This window comes from Tachypleus tridentatus, chromosome 8 (assembly GCF_004210375.1).
Source record: "Tachypleus tridentatus isolate NWPU-2018 chromosome 8, ASM421037v1, whole genome shotgun sequence".
NCBI classification, from domain to species: Eukaryota; Metazoa; Arthropoda; class Merostomata; order Xiphosura; family Limulidae; genus Tachypleus; species Tachypleus tridentatus.
Genome location: NC_134832.1, coordinates 157019883 through 157033582, shown reverse-complemented (window position 1 = coordinate 157033582; position 13700 = coordinate 157019883). Strand labels below are relative to the sequence as shown.

General features: G+C 32.2%; 1 protein-coding gene across 1 annotated transcript; it reads right to left on the bottom strand.

Annotated features, from left to right (window-relative positions):
* Nucleotides 1-1076: 1076 nt before the first annotated feature.
* On the bottom strand, nucleotides 1077-11721 carry LOC143224058 (uncharacterized). The gene is made up of 4 exons (XM_076452521.1): nucleotides 11662-11721; nucleotides 7818-8056; nucleotides 4136-4190; nucleotides 1077-1256 (listed from the first exon to the last, which is right to left on the bottom strand). The coding sequence occupies exons 2-4, from the start codon at nucleotides 8018-8020 to the stop codon at nucleotides 1077-1079; spliced, it is 438 nt and encodes a 145-aa protein (XP_076308636.1). The 5' UTR covers nucleotides 8021-8056; nucleotides 11662-11721.
* Nucleotides 11722-13700: the final 1979 nt, after the last annotated feature.

The window sequence follows — 13700 nt, the reverse complement described above, 5'->3', positions numbered from 1 at the left end:
TGACTTTCCGATTCGTAACGACAACATTAAACTAAAATGTGGACTATTGTGACTTGCGTGTCACACAGATCACACACTGGTGCATCTCTCCCAGATGAAAGAAAACGATGAGTTAAAAATTACTGTGACCAATGCGTAGTTTAGTTAAGATAGTATCCTCTTTCTCATTGTTACGGAAACAAAACGGCCAAAGTCCAATAGAGGGTTTTGTCTACAAAAGCTTGTTGTCACGTTGCTCACTCTAAGTCGATTGCACGTTGGTACGGACCCGAGTCTTGAATACAGGACCATAGTCCATGTATGGAAAAGGCACGGCAGTGACAGCACAAGAGCAGATAGATTTATCTACAGTCAGCAAGGTCGTTCCCGTGAATGCCAAAGTGGCCTGGTACCCAGAAGAACCGGACAGAAGTAGATGTCAAAAATACAAGGGCCAGCCAGTTTGGAATATCAGTAAGAACAGGGTAAGAATTAATGTGAAGTAATTCCGGTGCCAGTAGAGACCTTGGTGAGTTGGTATAAATAGTATAATTTGTGTAATGTTATATTTGATCCAGGGTTGGGAGATATGGCCGTTTGCAAATGTAGATGGAATTAATCTTTATACAGAAAAATGTGACGTTCAAGACAAAGACAGATTCCATGATCCTTCAGGAGAGAACCGGAAAGTGTCAAAACCACACAAAGTTAGAATCGCCTGCCCATTAAAAAAAAAAAAAAATTGGCAAATGGCCACGCCACCTATATGAGTGACATCTCACAAAATGCCATACCTCCACGTAATATGGAACTAAACAAGACAAGCATTAACCATCCTTTGTAAGGTTGTACAGAGACAGCTCGCCAATGCAACTGGACCGTAGTTTTAAGAAATCTTGGGTTCCTTTCCAGGCTTAGAGAAAGGTAGATTAATAGCCTGGCGCCACGAATCAAAATAAACATTCTCCTGCTAGATCTGGTTAAAACAAACCAGAAGAATAGCAGGAGAAGCAGAAGAGAGATGGCGCAGCATCTCATAGTGTATATCATCAGGTCAGACTGATGTACCGCCAGACCGATGAAGAGCAAGCTTGCATTCATTCCACTAGTGTAAAGAGAAGATTATGCACATGCAGATGATCAGTCCGAAAGGAAACAGGCAACTTCTCTGATGGAGTCTTGATAGCTGAGAAAGTGGAAGATGAAGTAGAAGCACCAGATACCCAGGAAATACTTTCACCAAGAGTATCGGCGTTGCATTGGACATCAGCAACTTCCTGGCCATCAGGGAACAACATTGGAAGGGGACAGAATCATACTGTCAACTTACCTTCCGAGTCTTGTCTCATTTGACTTTGGAACGAGTAGTAGAAGAGATGCTGGTTGTGAATTTAATTAAATATTCCTTCTGGCTTTTACGTCTTAACTGCGAGTACGTGCATGTGCCCGCTGAAGCATAATGTCGTTCAAAAGTGTGGGATATCTACAAAAGGTATCCCAGGCCTGTTTTGAAGCCAACCGTGCCATTTAACATGCAAGATTACACTACCGACGAGGTTTTACGAATACATTGAGCAACTTCTTCCACAATACAATAATTTACTGTTGCCATGCAACCATCTGTTAATGGCTTACAGACGATGGCAGGATAAAGTTCCGAGAGAGCAGTAAAAGAGGGTCGGTTGGCTTGGTCTAGACATTACCGAGACACACGGGTCAGGTGGCATAGACCATGGCCAGTTTCTCTCAAAATGATAGGAAGCAGACCGAAAGTTAAATACCAGTAAAAGACTGAATATGTGAATGAAAATAAGCGTAAACACCAGTATCGGAGAGAGAAAGGTTGTGATCCTAGAGCATATGCTCTGCGGAGAGATTCTCTCATCAATATCAGCATCTCCCCAGAGGGGATTATGTCCATTAAAGTCTTCTGGAATAAAAAGGAAGATAACAACTGTTCAATGAAAGGATCTGTACTAGAGTATTTTGTAATGGTGTTCTGTATACATATATAATGATTATTATCTAAAGATCATTTACATATCTCGAGTAAATTATCATGTGAAGGCTCTCTCAATAGATCTATACTAGATTATTGTGTAAAGGTACTCTGCACAACTGAACTAGAGTATTGTTTAAGGATTTTCTCTACACTTCTGTGACATATTATTATGTAAAGATACTTTTTAAACGTATATATTAGTTTATTATGTTAAATTATTTTCTATAAATCTGTACTACTATGTACAAGCGACTATACACCTGTCTTTTTTTATTGTGTAAAGGCACTCTGTTCAACTCTACTAGATAATTACTTCATCTATACATCCGTACTAAATAACTTTCTAAAGGTCTCCTATATCTATATGTATTCGATTTTTGTGTAAAGTTGCTTTATATATCTGTACCAGATTATTATGTAAAAATTCCTCCATATAAACCTCTTTTACCTTATTACGTATAGAGCCTCTCTATACATCTGTAAGAGATTATTATGTACATGTACATGATAAATCTATAGTAGATTATTTAAAAGTCCTCTCTATACATGTGTAGTAGATTATTATATAAATGCTTTCTCTATATATCAGTGTTAGATTGTTATTTAAAGGTTATCTTAATAGATCTGTGCTAGACCATAATGTAAAGGTACTTTCTGTACGTATAAAATAGATTGTTATGTAAAGGTCTTCTCTTTAAATCTGTTCTATATTATTATGTGAAAGTACACTATGTACACATCGGTTATTATATAAAGTTAATCTAACGAGAATATATAAAGGTCGTCTCTATACATTTATAGTAGATTCTTATGTAAATGTCCTCTCTATACGTCTGTACTAGATTATTATGTAATTTTCCTGTGTATAATGTTTTATTATATTATTACAAAATGGTCTTCTGCACATATATCTGTAATAGAGTCTTATGTAAAGGTCCTCTCCATAAATCTGTACGAGATTTATAAAATAACATTTTCGTAGTGAAACTTTTTAGAGCACGATTTGCTAAAGAGGATTTAATCATCCGTTTAAGAAGTACAACAAATTTAGATATCTTAAACATATTCAAATGATATAGAATTATCCTATTTTATCTATTAGGTAGTGAAATCAAATTTATTGTAAAACTGATACTATTAGCGGTGCCAGTAAGAATTATTTTTACCGTTAAAGTATTAATATCGTAATTACACACTAATAAAAATATATATTATTCAAGATAAAGTATATGTGAATTATAACTATAATTTAAAATTAAAATAAGTTTATAAAGCAGACAGTACTTGATTTGAGGTGGAGAGTCGTGATTCTCAGGTAGATATTTTCAGCAAGAGATCAGATATCAAACCTGCCATGAACTTTTTAGTTTCTTACGACTCAAGCTCTAAGTATGTGTCTGGTTTAGTTAGTAAATGTACCAAAAGATGGAAATAAAATAAAGTATTAGCAACCCATTGTTTGTTATATACAGGAAACTACTAAGTGGGCTGTCTGTGTTCTGCCCACCACGGGTATCGATACCCTGTATCTGAGCTGTAGACATAGCACAGATATTGAAACCCGATATGCCCCTTCTGGCTTCCACGGTCGATAAAATGTCGTTCACTGAAGCTATTTCACAAATATTTTTTTAGTTAAGATATATTTAACCATTTAAGAAATTTATTAACAAAATTATATTAATCAAGTTAATCCAGTGGTACAAATGGACTCACACCACTGCAAACAGGGTTTAGATATCCTTGGTTGGCAGAGCTTGTGCAGCTTTGTGCTTAATTCTACACAAATAAGCAATTTATTACCAAATAAAATTAATTCGATTTTTTAGCAATTAAGTAATTTATAACCACATTAAAGTAATCCAGTTATTTAACAAATAAATAATTTAATAACAAAAAATAAATTAATCCAGTTATTTTTCAACCAATATCCTGTTTTACACCTGGTGAGATCGAAAAAAAAAACTATTGTATACTAGTAGGTTTCGTTTCCGACTATTTGACCTCGATGCATTTAAGTACATTTTAATAGCATTAAGTAAGAAGTATTTTCCACTAGAACACACAAAATGTGACATTTTAATATTGTTAAAATTTGATTACTATGAAATATATAGACAAATCATATAATTGTATAAGAAGAGATTTTCTTACTTCGATATAATTTCTTCGAAGAGCCTTCCAAATTTCGTCGTATGAGTTTCTGAACCTAGAAATAAACTGAATTAATATTTCCAACATATAGCAGAATATGAAAAAAATCTCATTGTTCTTAAATGTTAAGTACAATAGAATCACATTTCTGTGGTATCAGATTGTAAAAGAAAAATAATGGAAAATGATAAGGGTGCACCTGCCTGATGTTACACATGTCGATCATTTGAGAGATGAGGGAGGATACGATGAAATTACCTAAAGTGGTGACGTTATAGTTCCACAAAGTGTCACCAGAAGACACATTATTAGGTCTCCATCACAGTCGACCATCATGGACGATTACGTAATTGTTCTACATAATTTCTAGAAATACTTTGCTAGACCATCATGAAGTCAGAAACGATTACCTGTTTTTTCATGACTCTAATTAGCACGATAAGTTTAAGATATTAGTTCATTAGTTCACTACGTTCCATGAGTATTTATAGGTAAATAGTTCAGAAAAAAAGACTTAAATAACTTGTAGAAATTATAATTATCTGTTTCAGTAGTTTGACTTTGTACTATAACTTCACAAAGTAAGTCATTTATACATATTTTAAAAGGTAAATGTTGTTTTACATATACACTCTGTTACTAAGCCTAACTGGCAATCAATGTGTCTCAACGTAAGATTGTGTCACTAGAGTCCCTGATGTTATGATTTTTTTTACTTAATTTACAGACCAAAGGAAAATCCGTTTTGTACCTTGTATTGTTACATGACAAAAATGTCCATGTGGACTCATGCATCCATTCTGCGAATAATTCATCAGATAAAATTAAGAACTACAGATTCTATGCTTATTGACCTTGTATATACCTATTGATATTATATATCCTTATTAATCTGTCTGTATCTGTAATTTCGAATCACCAAGTATAAACTTTCTTGATTACAAACTCTCTCTTTGTTAACCTGTAGGTGACCTAAGAAGGTCGAAACGTTGTTCTCTGCTTTATTGTAATAAAGGTTTTAATACCCATACAAATCGTCTTGAAATACATGTTTATTTCAATTGGGTTTCTCTTCATCACGAATGATAAATTTCCATTAATAAGTCGTATTTTTTTTTTTAGTTTGCTGTCTGATAAATTCTACCCATAAAACTGTTCTCGGTAAAACAAGGAAGTCAATCAGATCAATGATATTAATACATGTCAATGTCGGTTATGCAGAATTAGGCTTCAGTTTTTTGAGAGTGAAAGCAGCATTGATGAAAACGGAATTTGATGAAATAGACAGCAACATCTTTTTGTATAAACATAATTATAAATGTTTTGTTTATATAATAGGCTGTTGATGAAACATATTTAGATATGTGATTTTTGTAAAAGATCTTTTAGAAATACAATTAATAGAGGATGTGTTCATATCACAGGGTGTTGTAGAAATATAAATACAGAGGGTGTGTTTTCTAACAGACTATTGTATAAACATAATTATAGAGCGTGTGTTTATGTACAAGGCTGTTATGGACACATAATTATACAACTTTTTTCATGTAACAGGACATTGTTGAAGCATAAGTATAGAGGGTGCTTTTATATAAGCTGTTGTATAACATAATTATAGAAGTTGTATTTATATAACAGGCTGTTGTATTGACAGATTATAGAGGGAAGGATGTGAGGTGGGAGCGATAAAGTAACCAAAAGTGGTGATCTCATAGTTCCACAAAATGTCACCAGAGGATACATTATTAAGTCATTATGACAGGCAACCATCATGGACGATTACGTAATTCTTCTACACAATTGCTGTCTACTCAATCAAATTTCATCATGAATATTCTGCCTAGACAATCTATAAAAATAAAAATATATCGGTAATAATATTAACTAACAGCATTAATACTTTCAATTACTAATTAAAGTCGACGATGTTCTTTTCTATAATACCTGTTATCTTGTAAAATATGTTTAATAATTAAATTTACAAGTACAAACATCCTGTTGCATTTAATGCTCTTCTGAAACTTTTGTGTTGGATATGTTGATTTTTGTTGTTGTTTGTTTGTTTTCCTCAGTGAATGTATCTTTTGTTTGAAACGACAAACGTTTCCGGTAGAGGGCAGTAAAACAAATGAAACGTATAGTCGGGGAAGGCAAGAACAAAGAGAAGGTTGTTCATGTTGCTAGGTGGCAGTAAATATATCTTTATGTGTCTCCTTTTTTCGCTATTGTGTGTCACGTTTATGGACATTAAAGAGGACATCACTAAATGATATTATTCGTATTTAAAATGTTTCAATTTTTGAACACTATTTTTGGTTTTAATAAACTCCTACACATTTCTAAGAATATAGAATATAAACAAACTAAAATGTTAGACTTGTAGGTGTTATTTATTAAACAATATCTATTATCATAAGACATCTATTGTGTTAAAAGCAAGTTGAAGAACACGTCCCCTGGACGAAAGTTAGGTAAATTTATAATTACTGAAAGGTTAATTAATAACATGAAATATTACTTAACTGACACGTAATTGTAAAAAAAAAAAAAAATCCCATAAAAATTGCAACACACAAAATGTAAAACCGAAAGTTTGCACATGTCTCCGCAAATACACAACAAATCCTAGTGGCAATGCACAACAAACCCTAGTGGCAGTACCCAACAAACCCTAGTGGCAGTACACAAGAAACCCTAGTGGCAGTACACAAGAAATCCCAGTGGCAGTACCCAACAAACCCTAGTGGCAGTACACAACAAACCCTAGTAGCAGTACACAACAAACCCAAGTAGCAGTACCCAACAAACTCTCGTGGCAGTACACAATAAACCCTAGTGGCAGTACACAATAAACCCTAGTGTCAGTAATCAACAAAATCCAGTGGCAGTGCACAACAAACCCTAGTGGCAGTACCCAACAAACCCTAGTGGCAGTACACATTAAACCCTAATGGCAGTACACAACAAACCCTGGTGCCAGATTTGTTTAATATTCATTAACATGAGGCCAAGTAGCGGCGAAAAAAAACACACGCATAAAATTTGGAAAATGCAGGACTGAAAATCAGTATGTACCACTAACATTAACCTTATGAGCCTTCCAAACCAATTTTGGTGAAGATCCATCAGTACTCTAAGGAAGAGTTATATGGACATACAGACAGTATTGTAATATATATGTAGATAAGTGTATGTGGGCATACAAGAGATAATACTATTGTATTTATATAGATAAATAGTAACTTGGACATAAAACAGACAGTACTGTATTTTGTAGAAAAGTAGTTACACGGATATGAGATTTAAAATAATAAAATATTCTACTCAAGTAGTGTTTCAGTACGAGTCAAATTTTAATGATATTCGAGAGTATTCTATTGACGTTATTAATATTTTGCAACAAAGTTTTATGTATATGTCTGTATGTTTTACTTTTAGTTTTCTGAAATTTTCTAACGAATAAATATAATAAATGATGATAATTATTTCTTTGTGTATACTGTTGAAAATATATGAATTATTCGTCAACAGTTGTTGTGGTGACAAGAAATACCAAATGCCACTGATGTGATGACTTTCAGATTTATCTTGCACATTTTACTAACAAATAATATTAACTGAAAACTGTGTGTTTCTTTGAGTTATTACGGTAAATAAGATAAAGTACCAAAACATCACATACATTTCGAAACTGCATACGGTGACTGCAGGAAAGATAACTCCTGAACGGGGTTCTATGGAGATGTCCATGGTTGTTTGATACTCCATGAATAACTGGAGAAACTGGAAACTTTGGAAGATAAAGCCAATAAGGGAGCCTACAAAAATAAGCTTGCCCAGGGCTTCCTGGCTCAAAAATCTCTTGAGTAAAATTTTGGGTTTCATTTGACAAGTTGGTTGAGGTGATCCACCGATAATAGCCTGAAACGAATTGCACTGGTAGTTAAAAATTAGCAATCAATAAACACATAATAATTAGCATGTTTATTGAGCTTTAAATTGAAGAATGGTTACATGTTCAAATTGAAGAAGTTAAAAGATTTAATAGTGAAAATCTTCAAGATAATTCATAACCTTGATGTAACCAAATATGTTAATATATTGAATTAAAGAGTTTTTAGTGTTTTGAATCTTAGACTCTGAATCAGTTCCTTATACTAACTTTAAACTTTCTCGAACTAGTGGCTTGTGAAATCCAGTGGCATGAATTTAAAATAAAGCTATTTGTAACTGAATTTAAAGTCTAACTACAACCATCTAACCCTCGTAGCTTCCTACTACAGTTAAGAAACTACGGCATATGACAAAGACTATGTGTAGAAGTTTAAATATTCTTCACACTCTAAAAGCTGTTAATAAATAATATTTTTGCTGCATGCTTTAGAAGCCATAAGTACAAGAAGCAGTGTTCTCTACTCCTTTCAACAAAAACCATTAATAGAAAACTCATCATGACGAAAGTGCGTCATGACCATAAGTACAAACTCAACACTGTGAACCATTCTATAGAAACAGTAGGTATAACACTCAACATTCCCTACTCCATACAATACAAAGAAGAAACACAATAACAAAATTTCACACAGTTAAACTAAATATTCCTTACTCTATACCAATTAAAACATAAATACAATAGTTATTATTTTCAATCCATTTTATTGAACCCATAGGAACGAGACTCAACTTTCCTTGGTCCATACTGAAGAAACGAACGTTCTATATTATACAAACCGTAAATACAAGACTTAAAATTCTATACCACAGTAAGAAGTACACTCAACAAATTTTTACCTACAATAGAAACTATATTAAAATGCTCAATATTTCTTACTACGTACGATAGAAGTTAAACACGAAATACATCACATAATGAAATATACCGTACAAACAACAAGTACAAAAAGGGACATTTCGTAGACCATATTAACTTAACATGAAATATTAAACTCATAATTCCTTACTCCGTAACCTATAAACAACTGCCTCCTAGGTGTACAGCGGTATGTATGTTAACTTATAACGCTAAAAACCGGGTTTCGTTACCCTTGGTGGGCAGACATCAATTGTAATTCTATGCATATTGGCAAATGATAACTATGACAATTGTGTCTAGTTAATTAATTTAAACATTATACACGTGACGATCTCAAAACTCACTTGAAAGAAAATAAAATTGAAGCATTATAAAAAGTAGTGGTACTCTCCGATGACTACACTTTAACACATTAAACCACTTTCAGTAAAAGAAATCCTACCATTTCGAATCAAATATTTATCAATTTACTCCTGAAATGTTAAGGATTATTTTAAGCAATCCTATATTCTGTTACATAACAAAACAAAACATAAATACAAAGCCCAACGTTTGTTGTAAATTAACATTCCTTAGTACATACTACAGAAACTACAATACTTAACATTTCCTTGTCCTTACTATAGAAACAACACTCTAGAAGAGATAAAAACAAGGCTCAACAGTCCTTACTGTATACATATTAAAGTTTAGGTACAAAGCTAAATGTATTTAGTCCATTTTATAGAAATTACACTTAGAAAACTCAATACTCTTTATTCTACAGAAACTAAAGTACAGGACTCATGGATTTCTACTCTATTTTGTAGAAACAGTATCACGTATGCTGATGACACTGTGTTAGTGTAAATAGTATAAGGTAAGATAATTACATGGTAATAATATAAACAGTATCAGTATTGACAAAACCTGGTAAAGATAATCTAAAACAACAGTATAACATTCTCTGTTAACAAAACCTGTCAAGATAACTTAACACCAGTTTAAAACTGTCTGTTAACAAAACCTGACAATATAATCTAAAACATCAGTATACCACTGTCTATTATAAAACCTGACAAGTATAATCTAAAACACCACTATACCTCTGCCTTTTAACAAAACTTGACAAGACAATCTAAAACACCAGTATGCCACTGACTGTTAACAAATCCTGACAAAGATATTCTGAAACACCAGTATATTACTTTCTGTTAATAAAACATGACATAGATGATCTAAAACTCCAGTATACCATTGTCTGTTCACAAAACTTTATATGATAATCTAAAACACCACTATACCACTGATGGTTTACAAAATTTTATAAAGATTATCTCAAACACGGTATTCGATTGTATGTTTAAAAAACCTAACAAAGATATTCTAAAACTCCAATATACCACTGTCGGTTAATAGAACCTGATAAAAATAATCTAAAACATCTGTATATCACTGAATGTTAACAAAAACTAACCAAGGTAATCTGAAACACCAGTATTCAACTATCTCTTAACAAAACCGGACAAAGATAATCTAAAACACCTGTAAACCACTGTTTGTTGACATAAACTGACTAAAATAATCTAAAACACCACAATATAACTGCCTTTTAACAAAATGTGAGAAAGATAATTTTAAACAACAGTATACAACTGTCTCTTAACAAATATTTTTAAAGACACTCGAAAATACTTGTATAACAGTGTCTATTAACAAAACCTGTCAAGATAACTTAAAACACCAGTATATTACTCTCTGATAATACAAAATGAAGATAATGTAAAATACCAGTATACCACTGCCTGTTAAGAAAATCTGTCAATATAATATGAAACACCAGTATAGTTACCCTCTGTCAATAAAACATGAGGCAGATGATCAAAAACTCCCGTATACCACTGTCTGTTAACAAAACCTTATAAACATAATCTAAAACACCTGTACACCACTGCCTGTTAAGAAAAACTGACAAGGATAATCTAAAACACCAGTTTATACACGTATGTTAACAAAACCTATCAAGATAACTTAAAACATCGGTATATTACTCTCTGTTAATAAAGCATGAGAAAGATAATCTACAATACCAGTACGCCACTGTCTGTTAACAAAACCTGACAAAAAGTAATCAAAAACATCAGTACACCACCCTCTGTTAACAAAACCTGACAAAAAGTAATCAAAAACATCAGTACACCACCCTCTGTTAACAAAACCTGACAAAAATGATTGAATACACCTTTGTACGACTGTCTGTTAACAAAAACAGACAATTATCTAAAACATCAGTTTAAACATATCTTTTAACAAACCCTGAGAAAAATAACCTAAAACACCAGTATACCACGTTTGTTAGCAAAACCTCTCAAGGTAGCTTAAAACACCAGTTTACCACTGTCAGTTGTCAAAACCTGACAAAGGTAATTTGAAACACCAGTATACTATTAGTATTATAATGTAACGGCCAGTCTCACTATGGATTGGAATTGAGTATCGTAGTTGTTTGTGGCGAGTGATGTTAATTATATTCTCTTTCTCTTGTCTGTCACTTCGACAACCCGTAGAGAAAATTATGTTATTTATTTAAAGTATTGTCACTAAGCGTGTAGTTGTAATTGACGTAATTTTATGTTTATCGTTAGATTTTCAGAACATAACGCTGCTCTCTCAGGCTGAAAGCGAACAGAGTGACGTGATTGTCCAGGCCTAGTGTTAAACAAGGGAAACTTACCTTAGTGTTAAAAAGTTTCTGATTGAGACTAAAGCAAGCTGGCGCTGTCTCCTTGTCAAATTCGTACGACAGGCGGACGAGTATCTGTAAAGAACCCTATTTATATGTTTCGCACTTCAATAATCACTGTATTAGTGCGCAGTAAGAAAACATAATCCAGTAAGTAGGTCTACCATCACTTTGAAACAAAAGTGTTAGAACACTTTTTTTTTTGCTAAATTTATATTTACTGTAAATTTTAGAAACTACAAAACTAACGTTCATACAAAATGTTCAAAAACAATTTATAATACACGATTTATCCTCACTCTTTCAATAACACATTTGTTTATCTTAATTAGACACTATTTTACTAAAAACATGTATATATGTTTTCTTTTGATATTAGCTTATCATCAAACAACACGGCTTTATGTTTTATTTGGATATTAGCTTATCATCAAACAACACGGCTTTATGTTTTATTTTGATATTAGCTTATCATCAAACAACACGGCTTTATGTTTTATTTTGATATTAGCTTATCATCAAACAACACGGCTTTATGTTTTATTTGGATATTAGCTTATCATCAAACAACACGGCTTTATGTTTTATTTTGATATTAGCTTATCATCAAACAACACGGTTTTTATGTTTTATTTTGATATTATCTTATCATCAAACAACACGGCTTTATGTTTTATTTGATATTAGCTTATCATCAAACAACACGGCTTTATGTTTTATTTGGATATTAGCTTATCATCAAACAACACGGCTTTATGTTTTATTTTGATATTATCTTATCATCAAACAACACGGCTTTATGTTTTATTTGGATATTATCTTACCATATGTTCAGACTGTTTTATATATTTCTGAATCACATTTAAAAAGAATGTTATCTATATTTAACTATGTACTGCTTAAAATTTTCTCGTTTTGCATGTGGATTTATAAGAAGATAATACAGTTCTGAAGAGATCCTTTTATTTATACGAATTTCGAACACAGCAACACAATGGTTATGTGACCTATCCCTCACTTATTTAGCAGTGACAGACTAGAGGGAAGGCAACTAGTCAACACTACATATTGCCAACTCTTCGGTTACTCTTTTACCATGGAATAAAAAGGAAAAGAAACTTCGAAAACAAGGATTAATATTCTAAACTTGCTAATAAGGAGTCGAGTAACCTGACCATTAAGCCATGTCAGGCCTAAAAAATAGATTTTATCCATTTTTTAACTAAAGTTGTCTCGCAACCGTTTTAAATAGCAAATCTGAGCTGATAAAAATAAATCTTATGTCAATGTGAGTCACTGACAACATAAATAAGTTTACGTTGAGATACGTCAAAAACTTTCAAAAACACACTGCATCATGTTGAATTGCTTAGAGTAATTTCTTTCCCAACATTACGAGATTCATTAATAACCTTAACTCAGTTGATGTAAAAAAGATCAAATAAACTTTTAATTCTTTAATAAGTGTGGAACGTACAACGAAATTTACTATATACAATCTATAAATTTACAAACAATTAATAGTTTCATGAAATTACGTAAGATTCAGAGATTAGAAGAAAGTTTATGTTTTCCCATCACAAATATCTATCAAACTTTCTCTTTATATATAGTCACAAACAATTACAACGTTTTATTACAGAACAAACTTGTTTAAATATCTATTTAACTTTCTCTTATGCTAGAGACACTAATAATTACAAAGTTTGTTTTAAAGTACGAAATTGTGTACATTTCTGTTAAGATTTATCTTCTGATAGAGACACAAACCATTACAAAGTTTGATTAAGGAAAGAGATTGTGTGAACTGTAAAACTAATTTTTTTTTTATTTTAAATAAATTGATTTTGTTATCTTATCTACAATAGTGTAATATTCCCATAGTGACTTTAAGGGTAAACGTTCTATTGTATAGTCAGTAAGGGTGTAAATCTTGTGAAAATGTCTTTAAGGGCTAAGTTTTAATATAGATTGTACAAAGGTGTATATTTTATTATATTGTCATAACGATCAGGTTATACTGGTATCAT

Coding starts and splice junctions, on each gene's coding strand:
- LOC143224058 (XM_076452521.1), bottom strand. CDS start 8,020: ATGAAACCCAAAATTTTACTCAAGAGATTTTTGAGCCAGGAAGCCCTG. Junction 4,191..7,817: donor ACCGTATGCAGTTTCGAAAT/GTATGTGATGTT, acceptor GTTTATTTCTAG/GTTCAGAAACTCATACGACG. Junction 1,257..4,135: donor TTCGAAGAAATTATATCGAA/GTAAGAAAATCT, acceptor CCTGATGGCCAG/GAAGTTGCTGATGTCCAATG.